This window comes from Nycticebus coucang, chromosome 14 (genome assembly GCF_027406575.1).
Source record: "Nycticebus coucang isolate mNycCou1 chromosome 14, mNycCou1.pri, whole genome shotgun sequence".
Taxonomy (NCBI): Eukaryota; Metazoa; Chordata; class Mammalia; order Primates; family Lorisidae; genus Nycticebus; species Nycticebus coucang.
Genome location: NC_069793.1, coordinates 62,103,082 through 62,126,194, shown reverse-complemented (window position 1 = coordinate 62,126,194; position 23,113 = coordinate 62,103,082). Strand labels below are relative to the sequence as shown.

The following is a 23,113-nucleotide window of genomic DNA, read 5'->3' as shown; positions in this document are numbered from 1 at the left end:
AAAATGTTTCCTCTCTTTTCAAGGTTATATTATTTATTTTCTATTTATTCCAAACACCTGATACTTTGCCTCATATGTGTAATGTATTCAACATATATTGGCCAATGAAGAATGAATGAACAGGGACCTGTACTTTTGGTCAAAATGAAATAAAAGGAACACAATTTGCACTCCCACCTAACACTATTAAAATAATTAAACAGAATGTAGGAAGTGATTATTTGACAATAAAGAACTGTGATCCCTGAGAGATGGGGGAAAAAACATGGTAAGTTCTAAAATTGCTGTAACACATGGCTTTCAGAGAGTTTCTAGGCCATAATAAATGGAAGGGAAACCCAGACACAACCTATGAACTTCCTTGTTTAGAGAATCATTGCTGAGAACAGAACGAGGCAAAAGTAACTAACGTTCATGGGAATAGATAAGAGAAAACAAGAATAAGCGTGAGCCGTGGAGATCAGTGGAAGGGCTTTTCAAATATTCATCAGCGTATTAACTGGTGCAATTACAAAGTCTGACAAGTTCATGATTTCATCCTAGACAAAGTGTTACATACCTCATTGCTGAGTATCACAACTAACTTCAAAGTTCTCCCATAGGAAGCTATGTTTGGATGCCAGCACCTAATACACCCTTCACAATAATTTTAGAACTCTTTTTTTCTGGAATGGCCACCAGAGCTGCTATCAATGTCATCCAAATGTCCTCCTTTCAATATTTCCTTTATCTTTGGGTGAAGAAAAAAGCTCTGATGTCCTGAATGCCATCAAAATGTCTTCCCTTCAATATTTTCTTTATCTTTGCATAAAAAAGTCACTGGGGGCCAGATTAGGTAAGTAGGAAAATGACTTCAATAGAGTTATTTGTTTACTGGCTAAAAACTCCCTCACTGACAGTGCTGAGAACTGCTGCCATATCTTTCTCATGCCAAGAGTTTTAATGAAGATTTGTTTCTCTATTGATATTTACTTTGTCTGCCATGCTTCTCACATTCAGCCAACTTTTCAGACTCACAATTTGATGAAATTTTGCAATGTTTTTATTAATTCTACTAAATCCTGGCTGCTTTGACCACTATTGATGAGTTACACTATCTCTTCTTTAAGAAAAATGTTTAATCCATTTGTACACTGACATTTTCTTCATGGAATTTTCTTCATACATTTCGACTAATGTCTCCCTGATTTCACTTCCACTCTTGCCATGTTTTCAAGAAATGTAATGTTTATTCATGGCACTAATTCAAGCTCTGACATTCTTACAAAGGCACACAATAAAAAACAATAAAGAACACTACCCAAAAAGACACCACTACACGTCGACAACAAACACAGCTGTGAGACATTGATATACTAAGGTCATAAAAACCTTAATCAATTGTTTGTATGGTGCTGCTAACATGAATGAACAGTGGCAAGTTCACATACTTATTTGGCAGACCTGATACATAAAAAACTACCTGTGGCCAATCAGACAACTATCCCAAAGTAGAAGAGGAAAAATCTGTTAAAAACATCCTAAGAACAAAATTCTCTATGAAGAACAATAGTATTTAGTGTCATTGAAAAGGTTTTCAAGAAGGGTTGCTTCGAGGACAAAAAGAATAAGAAAATAGGGGTGATGCCTGTGGCTCAGTGAGCAGGGCGCCAGCCCCACATACCGAGGGTGGCATGTTCAAACTCGGCCCCAGACAAACTGCAATAACAACAGCAACAACAACAAAAAATAGCCGGGTGTTGGGGCAGGTGCCCATAGTCCCAGCTACTCGGGAGGCTGAGGCAAGAGAATCCCCTAAGCTCAGGACCAGGAGTTGGAGGCTGCTGTGAACTGTGTGATGCCATGGCACTCTACCAAGGGCAATAAAGTGAGACTCTATCACTACAAAAAGAAAAAAAAAAAGGGATGAGAAAATAAGGCAAAATATCATATTTTGAAACTCAGAAAGTTTTATGAAGATCATGGCAAAATATTAAGACCTGATTGTGAATGGAAATGAATTTTTTTAAAGTTTAATCAATACTTGGAATGAGATTGAGAAAACAGTGAGAATATAGTGTAAAAAACAGTATATCCCAAGTGCTCATGAATTCAAGGGTGGATTATCAAAATGTATTGATGTATGTGTCTACATACACACATATATACAAACACACACAAATACACACACAGATACACACCATGGAGTACTATTCACCCATAAAAAATAAATTAATGCTTTTCACAATAATTTGGATGGAACTAGAGCCCATTCTCCTAAGTAATACCTTAAGATTGGAAAAACAAACATCATGTGTAATCTCTGATAATTGGAACTGATGGATGGGCACACATGGGCATGAAAAGAAGTAAAAATAGCTAGAAAGCAAGATGAGAGAAGGGTTAGAAGGGAATGGGTAAAAATGTACCTAAAAGGTACAATGAATATTACTTGGGTGATGGGCACAAACACCCCTGACTAAAGCATTATAAAAACTATCTATATAACAAAACATTTGTACCCCTTTAATATTTTGGAAAAAAATAGTATATAAGCATGTAGGTAAAAGAAACAAAGATTTTGCAGAAAGAGATAAAAAGCTAACAAAAGTATAATTAATAGTTTAACCTTATAAATAATATGTTATTTTTCATGGTAATAAAATAATTATGTAAATATCTCATTTCCTATTTATATTTTATTCAATGAGTTGTAAACAATATTATTATTTTTAGATCATCAATTTGGCTCATATTTTTTTAATTAAATCTCCTGTCATTAATATAAACAAAACTTTACTATTCTTTTTAATTTCTTTCTTTTCAGTTACTATCTTCTTCTTGTCCTAAGTTATTTAGTCCTACAAACAATTCAGGATGAAAAGGAACAAAAAACAGGGGTGGGGGGGAACTGATGAGGAAAAATAAAGAATGAAAGATAAAGTGTTAGCTTTGTTTATATTAAACACAAAATATTGAGTTTATTGTACAGTTTCCTGGAAGGTTAATATTAGAATCACATTATACGTATGACAATTAATCCAATTCATTGTAAATTATGCAAGATATGCTGTTTATATATGTCTCTGTCAGAGCATTCTGAGTGTGTGCTGCTGTCACTGATGGGGCTGTTGTTAATTCCCCAGAATTGTCTCAGGAAGATTCTCTTCCTATAAGCTTACTTAAATAATCAAGGAGTATTTCCCGACCTTACTCAAAAGATCAAGGGCTCAGAATATCACATGTAATTTCCTGATTTCCCAATTCTACTGAGCCTCAGATCTCTTGAGGTAGGGAAAGCTATAAAGCTAGCCTCCAGACTAGTACTAGGACACAGACCAAGGAGAGACAACCAACTTGCTGAAGCACAGTACATCCTCCCTGACAGAGTAGAAGAGGTAACAAGGCCCTGATATTCCACAGTGGTCAGCAGGTGGCCACTGTGTTCAAGAGGTGTACCATGCATCTTAGTTCTCAAATTAAGCAGGTTCAGAACAAGAGAACTGTGAGATTTTTTTTTTTTGATACATGTTCCTACCTATGTTACAAGATCTGTCCAGTGCAATCATTCAAGCAGATCCAAGACTGATGGTGGAGACTAGTCCAGGCTTGGGAAATGGTATTTGTAAGAGATAAGCATGTCTTATTACCTAGACAGACCACAATCTGTTGCCTTAATGAATAGTTCACTTTATGGCTTTTGAAAGATCTAACCACCATTATGAAGAATTTTACCAAATATAAATATAGTTTATTTTCAAAATGGAAATCAACACAGGAAACAGGTCTGGGGTTTGTCACCCCAAACATAGTCACAAAAATATTTCCTATCCTAGAAGAAAGATTAGATTGTATCTCAGAGGTATTTCTGGGATGTATTTACTTATTTTCAGTTCAATGGTTAAAAGTCTTCTTAGAAAAATTAAAGTAGATGGAGTTTACCTCACATTATCCAAAATAGAAATAAAGATCAAAATAAGGCTGATGTACTGTGTGCAGAATTCAGTTTCTCAAAATAGCAAAAACTAGAATTTTGGAAGGCTCTTATGGTAATATTTGCTTATTGGGTTGCCTTTGTGTCCCTTTTGCTTCTATTGTTTGTTGTTCTTTTTCTTTTTTATAAGTGTATATATTCATTTGATGCCAGAAACAGAGTGGTAAAGAAATCAATAAAATAGAATAGTATATAAATAAAAAATAAAGCGTTTGAGAGATATATAAATGGATGGGCATGAAGGAAAAAAAATCAAAGCAGAGCATCTAGTGATAGTTCATTCTTGTTAAGTAACAAATCCATGAGCCCTGTTGGACTCCATGTATTGGAAAAGGTTCTAATTATTTCTGAGAAGAGGATTAAAAGTTTCTCAAGTCAGTTTTCACTGATCATTTAAGGATTCTACTTGTAATAGGGCTTGGGGTATAATCCCACAACAGCAGCTAAACATTTCTTTGAGAGAGAAAAGCATGGGTTGTTTGGGAGAAAGAAAAAATATACAAAATGGAATAAAAAATATTGGCATCTTCAATTGTCAGATGAGGGTTGAATTACTAAAAGTGAGACGGACATTCAGATTGTGGACTGCTATGACCATGCCATTTGAGTTGCTATCTGTGTTAGTTTGTGAGATTATTTCCTTTGTGTGTCCCTCTGAGATTTATGTGAATACACAATTATGTTCAACATGTAATATCCTTGGTAGTTTTGAGAGAAAAATTAATAGATAGTAGATATGAGAAAAAATTATATGATTGGGGAAGTTCACAGTATGTTGGTGGCAGAAATGAGGCATAGCCCAGACACAGTCTAATACCTAGTCCAATTCTCTCTCCAGTGCACCATGTGAATTTTAGGTCCCGTGCTAGATTCATTGTCTTTTTCCATACACATAGGTTAATCTTATCAAAAGGATTGCATATTTTTCTCTAAATCCATTTCCTAATATTTTTCTTATAATGATGGTGACATCACCCTTTTTTCCAAATAGTACTTCTCAAATAATTTATTGCCTTTTTTCATTTTCAATTAACTTATGCAAGATTCATTATTTTTTATTTATGTATTTGTCTATGTATTGTATATTTATTTATGTATACTTCTGTATTCCATTTTCACTGTTAAGGTCGTTTTTTCTGATTCTGTTCTTGTCTGTGGTAAAAACTATCTAGAGCAACTCTAGCTAGCTGTCTTCCTCCTTTTCAATCAATATTGCTGCCCTTTAAACCATATTTAACTAAAATGTGTGTGTGTATATATACATATATGTAATATATATATATAAATATAGTGTTCTAGGTATTGAATATATACCTATAGCCATCATGGAATTTAAGATGTATTGAAAAATAATAATGCAAAATAATAATTAGAAATTATGTTTGCATATAATTGAGAAAGAAAAGAATGAAAACCAAGTGTATAGTCCAGTAGTGAAGAAGTCTCTGAAAAAAGAAAGCTTACATTTTGATCATATGAAATTCCCCTTAAAATTTTGATAAATATTAAATATACAGTAAATATTTCTAATAATAAATAAACTTATAGAAAACTAAATATAAAGTCTTTGATTTACTTTCAAATCTCCGAATCTTCAAGTTACAGCTTACTTGTTCAGTCATAGTGCTCATGCCCCTCAGCCCTCAATATCCTAGATGACCCTATGTACAGTGATTTACATTCCTTGTATGAGCCTTTTGTCTTGCTTGTTCTTTTCAATGTTTCTCACTTTCAGACTACAGTTGTTTTTTTCCTGATGAGAGTATTTAATGACAACATCTCCATGAATCTTAGCTCCATCGTCCTCATAAAAAAGTGGTGTCTTCTTGGTGTTACTACACTAGTGTGGTCGAATACCTCCCACCCTCATCTGCTTTGAGGGATGGTATTTGTGTCTCCACATCAGAGTCCTCACAAGGGTATGAGATCCTTGAAATAGAGATTATTTATGGTTTCTATGTGATTCCTTCTGTTGCATAGTACTGTACAGAGAGTGAACTTAAAGAAATGTTTATTAAGTTATTTAATTCTTGTGTAGATGTGCAACTCATTTATTTTGTTGCTCTGCTATCGATAGGCTGCCTTTTTCCTTTGTCCAGGAATAGTATTCAATTTGAGTAGCACAGGAAATGAAGAATGAAAAGAAAGAACCAATACACAAACACAAGCTAGAAGAAACAAATGAAAGAAAGAAGCAGGGTAGGCTGGAGGGAAGGGATGGGAAAACATACTGTGTGTGGATAATGACTGGACACTGTCTCCTGAGTTAGAATAATGCTACAGAAATTATTGCCTTGCACAGCACTGTTTTAACTAAAACATCAAATACTATAACCATCTAAAATGAGGGCATGGTTAAAATACAGTAAGTTAGTACATCCTGTACAAAGCTATTTATTTTTCTTTTTGCTATTTATTTTTCTATGTACATTTCCAGAAGGAACAAAAAGCAGCTTCATTATAAAAATCTTCATATCAAATTAATTACAGGAATAATAATAATAGTTACTGATTAAATGGTCTGGAGCTTCCATGAAAAGCACAGCAGTTTTCCAAACACTGTTTCTGAAGTACCAGAAAGAGAATGTAATTATTTACCAGAAATGATCAGTTGAAGAAGAATGAAGTGATGTATAAGCGGCTATAAAAATTAGATGTTAAGAAGTATAAAATATTGACCTAAGTATAGTGTTAAAACCATATTAAAAATCAGTAAAGTTTATTATTATATCTGGAATATCATTCTTATTCATGAGTGATCACCAATCTTAAGGCAATTACTTTCTTTCAATGCCAATATCTATCTATCTCTCTCATTTTTCTCTCTCTTTCTTCTTTCCTTGCCTTCGCCCTCTTCCTTCTCCCTCCCTCCTTTTACCTCCCCTTTCTCTTCTTTTCTTTTTCTTTGCCTTGCCTTTCTTTCTTTTCTCCTTTCCTTTCTTTCCCCAGCCTTGCCTGCCTTCCTTCCTCCCTCCATCACTCAGTCCCTCCCACCCTCTCTCCCTCCCTTCCTTCCTTTCTTCCTTCCTTGGTTTTCCTATGCCAGGATCCAGTTTGAGGATAGAGTGAAAGATGACAACCTCTTCAAACCTCAGAGACCTCTGCTATACCATGATTGGGATCCCAGGGATGGAAGATGCCCATGCATGAATCTCCATCCCTATCTGCTCCATGTACCTAATAGCTGTTGTAGGCAATGTCCTCTTATTATTTCTGATCTTCACTGAACAAAGTCTTCATGAACCCATGTACCTTTTTCTCTCCATGTTGGTCATAGCAGACCTCTTTCTCTCTACAGTCACTACACCAAAGATGCTAGCAATCTTCTGATTTCACGCTGGGGGCATTTCTTTTAGTAGCTGCGTATCTCAGATGTTTTTCCTACACTTCATCTTTGTGGCAGAGTCTGCCATATTGCTGGGCATGGCATTTGACCGTTATGTTATCCACTAACATACACTGCCATTCTGACCCCCTCAGTCATTGGAAAGATGGGTGTTGCATCTGTGACCAGGACTTTTTTTATCTGCTTCCCCTTGGTTTTTCTGGTTTATCGGCTTACTTACTGTGGGAAGAACATTATTCTTCATTCACACTGTGAACATATAGGCATTGCCAAGCTAGACTGTGACAACATTATAGTCGACATCTACTACGGAGTGATTGCGACCCTCTTTTCCACATGTCTGGATGTGGTGCTTATCATCGTCTCTTATATCCTTATACTTTGTGCTGCATTTAGAATTCCTTCTTGAGCCACAGGCACCGTCTGTTGATATTTATGTGGACTAAAAGGCTTACCTATCTATTTTTTAAAATAACTCCACAACTAAAGAGAACCTAAAGTTCCAGGAATGACAAGAGTGGAGATTTTTGAGTAAATGAGACAATATTAAAATTTTAGTCTTTATGTCTAATCTAAACAAGATTAGATCAAAGACCCTTTATTTTTCTTTTAATAGCTTCACAGGTGTAAACATCATAATTCGATAGATTTCAATTTTATATTCATATGGAATATAAAGACAGTTATAGTAGATGTCGACTATAATGTTGTCACAGTCTAGCTTGGCAATGCCTATATGTTCACAGTGTGAATGAAGACTTTATGTTTATGTTTTGCTTTCATTCAAAACAAGATTAGATCAAAGACCCTTTATTTTTCTTTTAATAGCTTCACAGGTGTAAACATCATAATTCGATAGATTTCAATTTTATATTCATATGGAATAAAAGGAGAACAGAAGATAAAACCCACCATCACACACTAAGGAAATGGAAAATAAAATCCCAAATCAACCAAACATTGTTTATCCTATTTTCCTACCCACACATTTAGCATCAATATCCAGCAATTGAGAATTTGGCCCATGTTCAAGTTTTGAATTCCAAATATCTGGCTCATCAAAACTATTAACTCTTTCTAGGTTTATGTATGCTTATGATTATGCTGGGCATAAAATACTATATATTTAATGGTTGTTTAACAAATAAAATGAGATAATTAGTATATACCTTCTAATAGTATACCTAGCATAAAAAGAAAATAAAAGAATGGTGCTTATCGTTGTCATTTTAGCAGTTTGTATAATCAGCCTGCATCCTCCCAGAACTGCACTTGCATGAGAGAGAAAGGAGGCATCTTTCTTTCTTCTTTCCTGCATGTAATGTCAGACATTATAGAACATAAAGTCTTTAGGGGGCATGAAAGCATTTTAACTTTTGCATGCGTGAAATTTTTTACCAGATATAGCATTATCAAATTATTATTAGCATACGCATTAGTCAAAACTGTTGAAATGGACTAAAATTTTGTATTTGTTCCCTAAAAAAGTATTAATGTAATAATTACTCTTTTGGTCATTGTCTGATTGTAATGTGCACCACACTTTTGTCAACATAGGGGCAACAACATTGGTGTTTCTGGCAACAATAAAAGATACTTATCAGGAAATGAAAATAGCAATTTTTTGTCAGAAAACATAACAAAACAATAGTTTATAATTACCTAATAATGGACTCTAAGTGTTCACTAGTACAAATGTGCATGCAAACTCACGAAAGTGAGTATATATGCTCATAGCATTGTCCACAGTGAAAAAAGAAAATAATATATATGTTCAGGATGAACGTATTATATGCATCCTAAAATAAAATACAGTGCTAATATTACACCACTTTACAACTAAGTGCTTATATGGAAATAACTGAAGAACATTTTGAAGAGAACGTGTAGGTTGCAGAATAATGCCTATCATATGATCTCAATTATCTGGATGCACACACCCACATTTATATATGGAAAGATACACACATATTTGCATGTAAATTAAGAAAGAATATTTATAATTCTAATAATATTATGTGAATATAACATTTTAAATAATGACAAATTTAGAATTGAAAATAAATAATAAGTGTTCTCTTCTGTCCAGGATGTGATACACAGAATTAACATTAATTTATGATATTTCACCTTTTCTATAGATATTTATGTTGTTTTCTTTCTATCACATATGATATTATCAATATTTTATCCAAATTAATATTATATTATGTAAATGCTCATCTAATTACTTAAGAAATTATTCAGGCTTTATATTTGGTTGCTTTTCTGCCCCCTGTTTATATTTTTAATACTTTATTCTGTTTTTTCTATCACTCAAATGGAGGCAGTAAGACTGTTCAAGAATAATTATTCTCATTCAATTCATTGTTAAAAGTGAACAATTACACAATAATAGGAAACAGTTGTGAAAGACTAAATTGTTTAAATATTCCCGTAGATCTTATTAACAATAAACTGAATTCTGGGAAAATATCCTATTTTTGGTATGAACCTCTTATACACTTGAAACATTGTGGTTGTGAGATACAGTTATAGCTTTAACTACATGACATCAAGACTTAATGTTCTCCATGGTAACCCTAAGTATATTACAGAAAAATACAGTAACATGTACATAAAGTCTACAAATATGACAGAAAAAATACACATTTTCTTCTACAAGAGGGTAATGTTTTTCAAATTTTCGTATTATCACCAATTAGTTTGGATCTACATGGTGCCCTGGGTTTATTTCTGTGTTTCAATGTTCTGTTTTGGGGGATATGTAGGTACATGTTTATATAGATAATATCATTCTTTAACTGTTGCATGTTAGACGTATCTACACAGAATTTAGAATAATAAAATCATTATTTAAAAAGATCGAATAATTAAGAAACAAACAAAATTTTCAGGAAAAAATATAAACACAGAACTGAACAAATACATAAATAGAAAATACTATGATAAAATTTATACTGATATTTCTTCAAAATGTAATAAAATAGGAAAAGAGCTCCAACATCAAAACTGCCAAAGATCCTTACATAGGATTGCAAATCTAAACATGTCTACTAGAGAAACTGCAATTACAAACCTTGTAATAAGGAATTTGCAAGGACCACATAGATTTAATAGGGGAATACAACCAAATATTTAGTAAGAAAATAATAACAATTCTATGCTAACTTTTCTCAGAAAATGGTAAAGGAGAAAATCTTTCACAAATCAAGTTACAAAGATAGCATTTTGTTATCTATGTTCTGAAACTATGTTCTGAAAAGATAAACTACTGGCAATATTCTTCACAAACAAACCTTCTCCCGATATGTACTAATAATTGTTCATAACTGTCTCTTTTTGAGTGCAAAATAATACTAAGAGATTTTTCCCTCTGATCACTACTTTGGAAAGTTTCCATCTTTCAAATTGTGGGTGATGTTTTCCTGTGGAAATAGAAATTTATGAAATCCAATTACTCCCTCACACAATAGGTCAGAAATTTAACTTCTACCCAGGCTATCTGAGACACACATCAACACCAAAATCACTTCCCAAGCACAGGATTTTGCAATATTAACCTACATATTGATAGAAAAGTTATAAAATCATTCCTTTTCTCCAGGAACCTGTGTCAGGAGATTCAGAAGCTCCAATACCATTGCATCATAATTCCAAGACCAGAATTTTATTGATACATGGTATCACTATCCTTAAATATCAAATTAGACAGATAAAGTATGACTCACTGCCAAAGATATCAGCACTCTCTGGGTGTTAACTCTACATATAGGAAATCCAAAGTGATTCTTCAGTGATCCATTATAAGGAAACCTGAAAATCATCTGATTCACAGATAAGGTAGTAAATCAAAAAAGGAAACTAAGAGTACTTTAGTTAAAAGTGAGATTTCAATTTAAAGAAAAAGGACTAGTAGCTAGAAAGGCAATACTTCTTAAAAACCTAGTTCAAGATCTAAATATATATCTTTAAGGTATTGAATTAGCATGGCAGAGGGCAAAATGACCCATAGATACAGGAGTGAGGGTTGTGATAGCGACTGACCGAAGAGGAGAATTGGTCAGGTCTCAACCAATGTGAATCTACGTGCGTATAATGTTTTTCATTCCAAAAGAAAATGCCAGTCTAGGGAATGTCAGCAGACTCAGAAAAAATGAAGTGCCCTACTGTAACAAGAATAGTTAATCTGTCCTGGGACTATATCGGGGTTCTTTTAGGACAAATGACTGTAAAATAATCTCACTTCCTTGCTTAGGAATCTCAATAAAGCATTCACTGAAACTTTTCCAGATCTCTACATATCCTGCTACTTAAATTTTAATGATTTCCCAAAGAAATTGGGGGAATTTATTTTACAAAATGGACTACTATAGCTGTGAGCAGATTTTAAAAGATGTAATAGCACAGGCAGCAAGTACACAAGAACATAGTAAAAACCTTAAAAAGGAAAATCATGGGACTTCAAATAATTTTATTGAGTGCCATCATTTTTATATAATAAAGCAAGAAATACATGTATCAGGCATTAGGACACAATTATAGCTTCTAACTAAGAGGGTGATCTATGGAATCACACTCCATCAAATCTCTTCTCCACTTGCCTCTAATTACAAAACTTTAGGAAGTTTATTTTATCTTTGCTCATTTTTTTCTTTAAAGTTGAGAAACATAAAGTGGCACTTATAATATTGTCTGGAACATAATAAAAGTGGAGGGTGAAATTAGAAACACGTTTGTTTTTATTAACTTTGTCATCATAACAATCTAGGCTTGGTTTTTAGCTGAGACAAGATATTTAAATTAAATAAGACAAAAAAGGGGACTCAATCATTTTAATATGATTCAAATAGCTTTCAAATGGTAGTTGCTATTGGCATTATTATTTAGTTAAACAAAGTAATCACAAATAGGTATTTCCTTCTACTCTCGAAATTACTAACTATCTATATCTCCAGCTCCATTATCTTTTATAGGATAAAATCAAGGAAAAGGCCATTTCATTGGTGAACAACTTAGCATCAAGGTTACAGTTTTTGCTGTTTATTTCCCAACTTTGTAAGTCGAAAAGTCTAATATTCCTATGATACTCACTAAAATATATGGTCCTCTCACTAAATCAGATAGCAGGAGCCACAGATAAATAGTAAACATTTGTATTTGCTAGAATAATAAAAGGGCTAAGACAATGGATGATTTTTTTAGTAAACACTTGGACTTTAGTCAGTGAAATTTACATTTACTATAATGGGTGAATCTAAAAATACCTATGTCAACTGTCCACAAAAATGTATGAATTCTGTTAGCTAAACCAACTCATAAACTAGTATGATTCCTAACCCACTGCATATGCATTTTCTTATTCATAAAGTTGATCAAAACATTACCTGAGTCAATTTCACTATAATCACTAATTAGTAATGATTATTGGAAAATGAAGAGGAAGTAATTGTAAGGTGAAATATGAAGACAGAAATTATTAAAACAATTTTAATACCTTTTGAATCTTGCCATTTTTACTCCACATGTCGACTTTTAAATATTCACAAAGTCACATTTGTTCTCAAGACTTAGCATCATTCCAAGTTGAACAATTTCTGGACTCTCCTTCGTATCTGTTGAGTCTTGATACTATAAATAATAGGGTTCATCAAGGGTGGGAAAAGAATGTAGATGTTGCCCATGAGGACATGAACCAGTGGTGAGAGGTGTTTTCCAAAACGATGCACCATGGTCAGACCAATGATTGGGATGTAGAAAACCAAAACAGCACAGATGTGAGACACGCAGGTCTGCAAGGACTTGAGTCTCTCCTCCCGCGATGCGATGGCTGACACAGCATGCAGGATCAGGACATAAGAGATGATTATGAGCACAGCATCCAACAACAGAGTGCTGATCACCAGGGTCAAAGCATAGATGCTGTTGAAGCGGATGTCTGAGCAGGCAATTCTAATCAAGTCTTGGTGCAGGCAGAAAGAGTGAGAAAGGATGTGAGGATGACAGTAACTTAAGAACTTGAGACGGATGATGACTGGAGGTATAAGTAAAGAACTTCTACACAAGATTGCCACCCCAATTTTCACGATCTTGTCATTTGTTAGAATGGAGGCGTAGCGCAGTGGATTGCAAATGGCGATGTAGCGGTCAAAAGCCATAGCCAGGAGGACGGAGGACTCCATGAAGGACAGACCATGAATGAAATAGGACTGGGCAATGCAGGAATCCAGGCTGATCTCTCGAATGAACCCCCACAGGATCCCCAGCACCGTGTGCACAGTGGACATCCCCACGCAGAGGTCGGTGAGGGCCAACATGGCCAGAAAATAGAACATGGGCTGGTGCAGACTTGACTCAGTCCGGATCACGTGGAGCACCATGCAGTTCCCCAGGAACACCATAGCATAGATAGAGGAGAAAGGGATGGAGAGCCAGAGATAGTCAGCTTCTAGGCCAGGGAAGCCGGTAAGAAGAAAACTGGAACGACTGAGGTTTGAGATAGAGATAGCAGACATTAACAGGGGATCAGAATTATTTTTAGAAAGTTATAAATTACATATGATTGTGATCCTCTAAGTTTTGCTAATGTTTATCTGCTTTGAGGAAAAAAATGTAATACAATTTCTCTATGTAAACTCATAAACTCGGCACAATACAGACCTGATTCTTTTCTTTTTAGGTAAAAAAATCCTTTCTCTAGACACGAAATTTCCAGTTCTAGTGAGTAAGGATGACAGAAGACTAGACTTTTATGCAAAAATAATAATGTTACTGGCCATAAGGGATTTAGATTTCAGGTTGAACTTCTGGGAGTCTTTGTTCATCCCTAAGGAAGATGATGTGTGATCACAGAGGTGCACTGCTTGCATGAATGGCTTCACTCTTGGGAAAATGTCACATTAAGTTATTTTTTTTTTCTGGGATCCTACAGCCATTTCATTCACTTTCAGATCAAAATATCCCTGTAGGAATTGACTATTTAAAGTCTCTACTTTTCAGAGCATAAAAGTTAGCCAAGAGAAAATGTGCTCTGTAAGTGGATTCAGAACTTGTTTACACAGTTCGCTTTGTTTAGCTCTTCTGCAAATCATTTATCAATTTAAATCAGACTTTCTTTGCTCCTTTTCCCCCATGAACTTCCTCATTAATTAAAAATTTATTCCTTTTCTGAATCTTCCTAATATTATCTTGCATGTCTTTCATATGTAAGATAAATAATTGGCATGAATTTTAAACTGAGGAGCACTAAAGAAATAGTTCAATGTATTTATTGTATCTATGATTTCATTAGTTATTTATAGATTGAATAAAATCATTCACTTAAAAATACCTCATTTTTGTATAATCCAAAGAGTCATAAAAATAACCAGTGTGGATTTAGCCTCTTGTAGATACGTGAGTCCATGTTAAATAGATAAGGACACAGAAAGTGAGTTTCTTTGTGGAGAGAGTCTATGGATTATTAGAGCCTATAGGAATAATTTTAAGGTTTCAGAGTACAAATGATGCTCTATAAAGTGCCACCAAAATAATTTGTACAGTTTGGTTGCTACAAACTATTTCTAAGAAGGAGTAGTTTGATGTTTTAGGAAGAACACTGTATTTAAAAATACAAATAAAACATTTCAATCATATGAGCATCTAGGCATTATGCTCAGCATAAAACTGAGTGTCCAAATACAAGCCTAGGAAAAGGGGAATTAATACAGCTAATCAAGATGGGAGAAAATTGACAGCGAGATGGATTATTTCAAAGTGTACTATTTTTTTTCTTGATAAGGATTTAGTCAAAATAAATGCCAGTGCCTATTACAATGAGTGTTCACAACCAGGCTAAGAGAAATAAATGGGCACATATGGCCTAAAAGTTGGACAGTACAAAGTGCAAGAGGAAATAAATATGGCCTTTATTTTTTCCATTTTAAGGATTAAACTCTTTACTTTGAGATAACTGTAAGTTCACATCCATTTTTAAGAGACGCTACTGAAGACCCTGTGTATCTTTTACCTAGTCATTTTTGTTTTTTATACTCCAATTTCAGTTTACTGTGGTGAATCTCTTCACTTTTCATCCATAGAATTGTGTTAGTAAGACATTGTGCTGTACAACGCCTGAGAACCAGGAAATGACAGACTGTGAAACATGACTCATTCTGAAGGACAAGACAGAAAACCTCTGTGTCTCCTGCTGTCTTGGCAGTTCTTTATTCAGTGGCCTTGTTGACACATTGTACCGTTCTTGACATAGAATTCCTGCAAACTGTTCTAAAACAGAAAAAAATGAGATATCAAATATAGAGATAAATAAAATCTATAGTAGTACTGTGGACTAATAATGTATCACAGCAGTGTGTTCACAGGGGTGTCATGCTGTATATCCCTCACAGGGGAAGGAGGGTACTTGAGGATGTGATCGGGAGGAAAGAAGAGATGCAGGATTGTGAAGAGGAGCGAGAAGGGAAGGCAATAGAAAGTAGCTCCCAAGTTAAGGCTTTGCCACAAAGAATAGCACTAAAGGGCGGCATGCTCTGGAAAGTGGATGGGATCATGGAGATAAACTAAGACTCTGAAGGTAAAACACTCATTTTGGAAGCCCGTGTGTGTGTGTGTGTGTGTGTGAAAGAGAGAGAGAGATCAGCATACTAGGTGTCAATTCAAGGACCAAATGAGTGCTCCTGTCACTTTTTCCTCTGTTCCTTTTACATGTTTTCTTAGAAATATATCCATTTGGTATCCAAGAACCCCCTCCAAGGGAGAACTGTTGTGAATATACTAAGTCCACATGTGTTTTGAAAGCAGTTGCTGGTCTTGCCAAATGGGCATTTTTTTAGAGTTGATCTTTTAAATTGACATAATATTTGTAAATATTTATGGGGTAAAGATATACAATGCCTTGTGATCAGATCAGAGTAATTAGCCTATCTATCTTCTCAAACATTTACTGTATCTTTTTGTTGGAAACATTCACTGTCTTGCTTCTAGCTATTTGAACATGTATAACATATTATTGACAACCATAGCCATCCAATGGGGATGTATCAATAGAAATAGAATTTGTCTCTCTCAAGTAGATGTAATTCTACATCTGTTAACAAATCTCTCCCAAGATTCTTTTTCCTCTCATCTTACGTACTCTAATAGCCTCTAGTTTACTTTTTATATTTATAAGACCATTTCTTTTAGCTTCCACGTATGAATAAGACCATGTAGTGTTTGTAAAGTCTTTCCTAGCCTCCAGGGACACCTTCCTAACATAGAATTAATCAGCGAGTGGTACAAGTATTTTTCAATGTGTGTTTCTTCACTGTACTGTGAAGATTTTGAAGTTAAGGGAGTTGTAGTTGTCTTGTAGTTAAGACTTTGTAGTTTATGTTTATATGCAACTGAATACAGTAACTGACATAAGCAGATCTTCAATACATGTTTACTGAACACATGAATAAATTTATAGTAAATTCTATAGTCTCTCCAATAATTGTTGGCCATATGACACATTTTGGGTTAGAAGTCTCTATAAATGTATAAACCATCTTGCACATCACATGCATTTAAAAATAATTGAGTCTCTGTAAATGTCTCTAGAATCAAACATGGAGGTAGCTCAAATAAAATAAAAAATAGAAACTACCTTATGATCCAGAAATCATACTTTAGGAGTTATATATAATTAGAAATGAAATATGGATCTCAAAGTGACATTTTGACTCCCATGTTCATTTCAACATTATTCACTATATCCAATTTATGGAAACAACCTAAGTGACCATCAGTATGTGAATGTGAAAAGAATTTATAGTATATATAACACAATGTAAAATTATTTAGCCTTAAAAGGAAAAAAAATTTGCATTGATGACAACATGAATGAAAATGGAAGGGATTATGCTAAGTGAAATAGGCCAAAGAATGAAAGACAAATATTAACCTGATATCACTTATATGTGGACTGAAAGAAACAGAGTATTAAATAGCATTTTTTAGGGGCTGAGGAGTAAGGGGAATGGGAAGATATTGGTCCAAGAGTAAAAATATAGGATGAATATATTCTAGATATCTAATGTATAGCATGGTAACTATAGTTACTAGTAATAAACTGTATCTTGAAAATTTGCTGAGTTGATCTAAAATTTCTCACCCCCATAACTGTTTATGGTAAAGGATCTATTAGATAGCTTAATTATGAGAATTTTTCTAGAGAGTATACTTACATCAAAACAGCACTTTCCTGTTTTGTCAATTATACCTCAAAAAAAGAAGAAAATGTGCTACTGGAAAAAATAAACATACATAAGCCAAAAATGTGAATTAGATCACACGAATTCTCAAAATGGATCATAAACCTAAAGGTGAATTACTGAGTTGGGAAACAGAGAGAAGTATGTGTGATTTTGAGCTTGGGTGGTGAAGTCAGTTATTTTTATCTGTTTTTTCCTGCAACTCTAAGGTTATAGTTTTTTACTCACTCTGTGGTGTATTATATTGACTGATGTTTGAATGTTAAAATAACTGGATTTTATTTGCTGAGCTTTTTATTTTATATGTTAAATAAAGACATTCTTTAATAATAGTTTAATTTCATTTTAATGTATTTTCTTAACTTTAAAGATCCCTCCTGGTACGTAGATTGAAAATTTTCTATCCACATTAATTTTCTGGAGAACTTTAAATAGAATTGGTATTACTTTCTCTTAGAAGTTTTGGTCAGTATCACAAGTGCAGCTATCTATGCCTAAAATGTTCCTTGAAGATTTGTAACTAAATGTAATGGCTTTAATATATTAGTTCTTTTCAGGTTATATATTTCTTCTATAATTCAAATGCAGTATGTATTTAATGAATTTATCTACTTTTTCCAAGTTTTCAAATATATTCACAAAACATCGCTAACAATACTCCATCATTATCCTTTTAATAGGAGTGTAATCTGTAGTGATGTTATCGATCTAACTTTGTTTCTTTCTTTTTTTTTTTTTTTTTTTGTAGAGACAGAGCCTCACTTTATGGCCCTCGGTAGAGTGCTGTGGCCTCACACAGCTCACAGCAACCTCCAACTCCTGGGCTTAAGCGATTCTTTTGCCTCAGCCTCCCAAGTAGCTGGGACTACAGGTGCCTGCCACAATGATCAATCTAACTTTGGATATTGAAAATGTATATATTTTACCTTATTTATAGCCAATCTTGAAGAATGTATATAAACTTCATTGATATTCTCAAAACAAGCATTTTCACTGATTGCTTTTTATATTCTGTGTTCTGTGTATGCTTGCTCTGATATTTTTTATTACCATTGTTCTGCATATTATGTCTTTAATTTGCTCATTTTATCATTTTTATGTCTGTATTTAATTTGGTTCATTTTTATTTTCATATATCCAACTTCACTGATCTTAAATGTCTAATCTATTTTTAATCTTATTTAGATAATACATATTTCCTCTAAGACATTTTGGTTTTCAAATGCTAGCAGTATGAACTAGGTCTTTTTATATCTTCCAGGCCTTTACTCAAATACTTAAGTATATGAAATACTATTATTATTACTGTTTTAATTTTTTTTGCTATTTGTAAAGTAGTGCTAATTCTGTTGGGTTCAACTAATAGTTTTTTTCCTCATTAAGTGTCATATTTAGTACTTCTTTGCATACTCAGTTTTGATTGTATACTAGAAACTGTGGAATTTGCATTTATGGCTATTAAATAAATTTACATCCCTATACACATTTTTTGTGATATGTTTTAGAAGAAATTTATGTTAAATAGGAGCACATTGATCATTTCTTGTCTTGGATTCAAAGCTTATTAGATTGGACTGGGTACTATTTGTTCTAGTGCTAATTTTTCTCAGGAAATACTCCGTTGATTATTGTACTAAACACTATTTTAGTTGTAAGATTTTTTTCATTCTGACATACAGGAATAAACTCTTTACATGCCATCTGTGTAAAGTATTAATCATAGTTATTAGTACAACTCTAGGGTGATATATTTTCTCCACTCTCAAGCAATTTTAGCACATGAAAATGCCCCCAGTACTATGGTGAATAGTTAAGGAAGGACAATCTGCATGTCCCCAAAGTTCTCATAATATAGAGCTCTCTCCTTTGAATATTCTTTTTTCATAATATACATATTTTAGGCATTTGGGCTGCTTCTATGATATGGCAATTTTGAATTGCGCTGCAATAAGAATTCTGGTGCAAATGTCTTTGTTGTAAAATGAGTTTGTTTTTTTTTGGTAGGATGAGTTTTTATTTATTTTTTATTTTTTTATTAAATCATAGCTATGTACATTAATGTGATCAAGGGGCACCATACCCTGGTTTTATAGACCGTTTGACACATTTTCATCACACTGGTTAACATAGCCTTCCTGGCATTTTCTTAGTAATTATGCTAAGACATTTACATTCCACATTTACTAAGTTTCACATATACCCTTGTAAGATGCACCACAGGTGTAATCCCACCAATCTCCCTACCTCTGCCCACCTCCTCTCTCCCTCCCCTCCCTTTTTCCCCTTCCCCCTATTCTTAGGTTGTAACTGGGTGATAGCTTTCATGTGAAAGCCATAAATTAGTTTCATAGTAGGGCTGAGTACATTGGATACTTTTTTTCCATTCTTGAGATACTTTTTCTTCCATTCTTGAGATACTAAGAAGAATATGTTCCAGCTCCATCCATGTAAACATGAAAGAAGTAAATTCTCCATCTTTCTTTAAGGCTGCATAATATTCCATGGTGTAAATATACCACAATTTATTAATCCATTCGTGGATGGATGGGCACTTGGGCTTTTTCCATGACTTAGCAATTATGAATAGGGCTGCTTAGAGATCTAAAAATAGATCTTCCATTCAATCCTATAATTCCTCTACTAGGCATTTACCCAGAAGATCAAAAATCACATCATAACAAAGATATTTGTACCAGAGATTTTCTTTTTTAATTTTTTTTACATATACACGTGTTTATTTGGTTTCCACATTTTGCCTTCACAAAATCAAAAAAGCATCAAATTTAATAACAATAACAATGTTTAAGGTAAGGACTACAAACAAAAACCATGTAAAGAGTGATCAAAGATAAATACATTCAGAAAAGAAATCCGATGATTGCTGCAACGAAATATTGAGCAATAATAATAGTAATAATTCAAAAAAAGTAACATTCACATGTAACATGAGTTTTGATAATCTGGGTAGATACTCAGTAGAAGAACTGCAGGTTCAAATGGCAACCCAAATGCCCATCAACCCATGAGTGGATTAACAAATTGTGGTATATGTATACCATGGATACTATGCAACCAGAAAAGAGGATGGAGACTTTATATCTTTTATGTCTACCTGTATAGAACTGAAACATATTCTTCTCTCTTTTTTTTGCACATTTTTTTATTAAATAATAGCTGTGTACATTAATGAAAACATGGGGTACAATTTGCTGGTTTAATATATAATTTGAAATATTTTGAAATATTTTCATCATATTCTTTTTTAGTAAAGTATCTAAAGAATGGGGAAAAAAGTAGCCAATGTACTCAGTACTATTATGAAACCAATATGTAATCACCTACACATTCATAGAAATGATAAAACACAATTATACTCAAGAAAGCAAAAGAGAAGAGGAGGGAGAGTGGAGAGGGTAGGGGTGAAGGAAGTAGAATATTTGGTGGGACCTCACCTACTGTGCACAAGGCAATGGTACATTTCAAATCTATTAAGAGTAGAGTATGGGCGGCACCTGTGGCTCAAGGAGTAGGGCACCGGTCCCACATGCCGAAGGTGGCGGGTTCAAACCTAGCCCCGGCCAAAAAAAAAAAAAAAAGAGTAGAGTATGAACGTCTTATCAGAACAAATAAGAGAAGTGATGGTCATGTTAATCAGTTGGATATAAGCTTTCCACAGTGTATATCAAATCAGCACACTGTACCCCATAATTGTACACAGTTATGTTTAAATAAAAAAATTTTGCATATTCCTTACACTCAAGTCTTTCTCAACATTTAGAGAGTTCATCAAGGTTCTTTTCAATTGTTTTTCCCCATAGCCTTCATTAATGCAACACTGGAAATGGTATCTTAAAAACTGGAATTGACCTCTTTCCAGTGTTGCTTCATCCGATTCTAAGTCTGTCTAAGCCAGAGTAAGTATTTTATGGTTTCTGATGTTATCTTTTGACTTCTACCTCTCCTTTATCAAAAAAAATGTTAAAAGCATGCCAGGACTGAGATTTACTCTCATTAGTCTTTACGGGGAGAATTGGAGTTGCTGGGATTCAGGTTAGGAATACCATGAAGACTTGTAATTCATCAAGGATGCTTCTTCATACAAACAACACAAAATAATCAGAATAATAGGGAATGGGTGAAAGTTTTGACCTGGGAAAACATCATTTTATTCCTTGTTTTTTTTTTTTTTTTTTTTGCAGTTTTTGTGTAAGGCTGGTTTTGAACCCACAACCTCTAGCATATGGGGCTGGCACTCTACTCCTTTGAGCCACAGGTGCCACCCCTCTTTCCATGTTCTTAAGTAAGAAGAATTATGGCATAGCCATTGCCTAACTCTTTATACTATGTTTTTTATTGGCCTCTGAAAATGGATTTCTTTGTCTGTATGGAATGTTACTACATTAGCATGAGTAATTGCATGAGGCACTTGCATAAGAAGGTTGGAATATTAAGCTTGTGAGTACGTTTTTCCTTTGGTGCCTGTGAGAATTAGAGGGAAATATTTAGATGCGACCCAAAGGGAGTAGGGGGAATTGAACGTGTAATGATATATTAGGGGTTAGATCTAATTGTCAGCTTTTAGTGGGCATTCTGAAAAGGAGATTAATATTTTGTATGTGATTTGATCTGGGACGTGAGGAGTATTAAAAAGCAATAGTGATTTCCTCCTGATCTAAGGGGAATTTCCTTTTTCTTTTCTTCCCTCATCAAAAATAAAATTCTTCAAATCTTCAAATAAGGAAGGTATGTATTCTTTCTGTGGTCAGCAAAGCAGAAATAAAAACTGCTGAAGTTTAAATGTTGAGATAATTAACAATCTTAGCATTACTCTGAAGTTTGTTCTCTATCTTTCCTAACCTTAGTCTTTCATTCCTGCTGCAAATGTATAACCCAAAACAGGGCAAGTGGATTTGCATTTGTATTAAAATTTGTATTGTTTTGATATTTATACTCAGAAAAAATTACACTCTAATTGAGCCATTAATTACCAATGAGTTGCATTTATTAAATAGTCAGTCTCTCATTCAGATTGAATCAAAAGGACAAATATCAACTTCTGCTTAACGATATTAATAGTTATTTCCTGGAGATCATACTTGGGCTGAGAATTGATTGTTAAACATGGGTGCAGGAAAAATATAAAAGAAGCAGGTGGTGAGCATAGAAAAGAGTTCAAGACATGTTTTACCATTCACAAATATTTTATAGAATTCCAAAAGTATCATTTCTAATGACCAGTAAGAAATTTGTAAAGAAATTTGAAATGAATGACAAACAAAAAGAACAGCTAATTCTCAACTGAAACACCTTGATGTGTCTGAAAATAATTTTACACAAACTGTTGAAAGAACAAATTCTGTGAGCATTTAACACCTGGGAAAACGGCAATCATCAAATGTGGGTGGAAAGTAAACACCTCTGTGAAGGTATGGACAGTTGAAAATGAGAACAGATGATGGAGATGTAAACTGCCAGCCAGAAGTGCGGGCAACTTAGTCTCAAAAGTGCATAGTGACTGTAAAAAACACACCAAAATCAGTTAAGAAATATGGCACACAT

General features: G+C 33.9%; 1 protein-coding gene across 1 annotated transcript; it reads right to left on the bottom strand.

Annotated features, from left to right (window-relative positions):
* Positions 1-12,895: 12,895 nt before the first annotated feature.
* LOC128565827 (olfactory receptor 51V1-like) lies at positions 12,896-13,834 on the bottom strand. Its single transcript, XM_053562555.1, has one exon. It carries the CDS (start codon positions 13,832-13,834, stop codon positions 12,896-12,898), a length of 939 nt encoding a protein of 312 aa, XP_053418530.1.
* Between the last annotated feature and the right edge of the window lie 9,279 nt (positions 13,835-23,113).

Coding starts and splice junctions, on each gene's coding strand:
- LOC128565827 (XM_053562555.1), bottom strand. CDS start 13,834: ATGTCTGCTATCTCTATCTCAAACCTCAGTCGTTCCAGTTTTCTTCTT.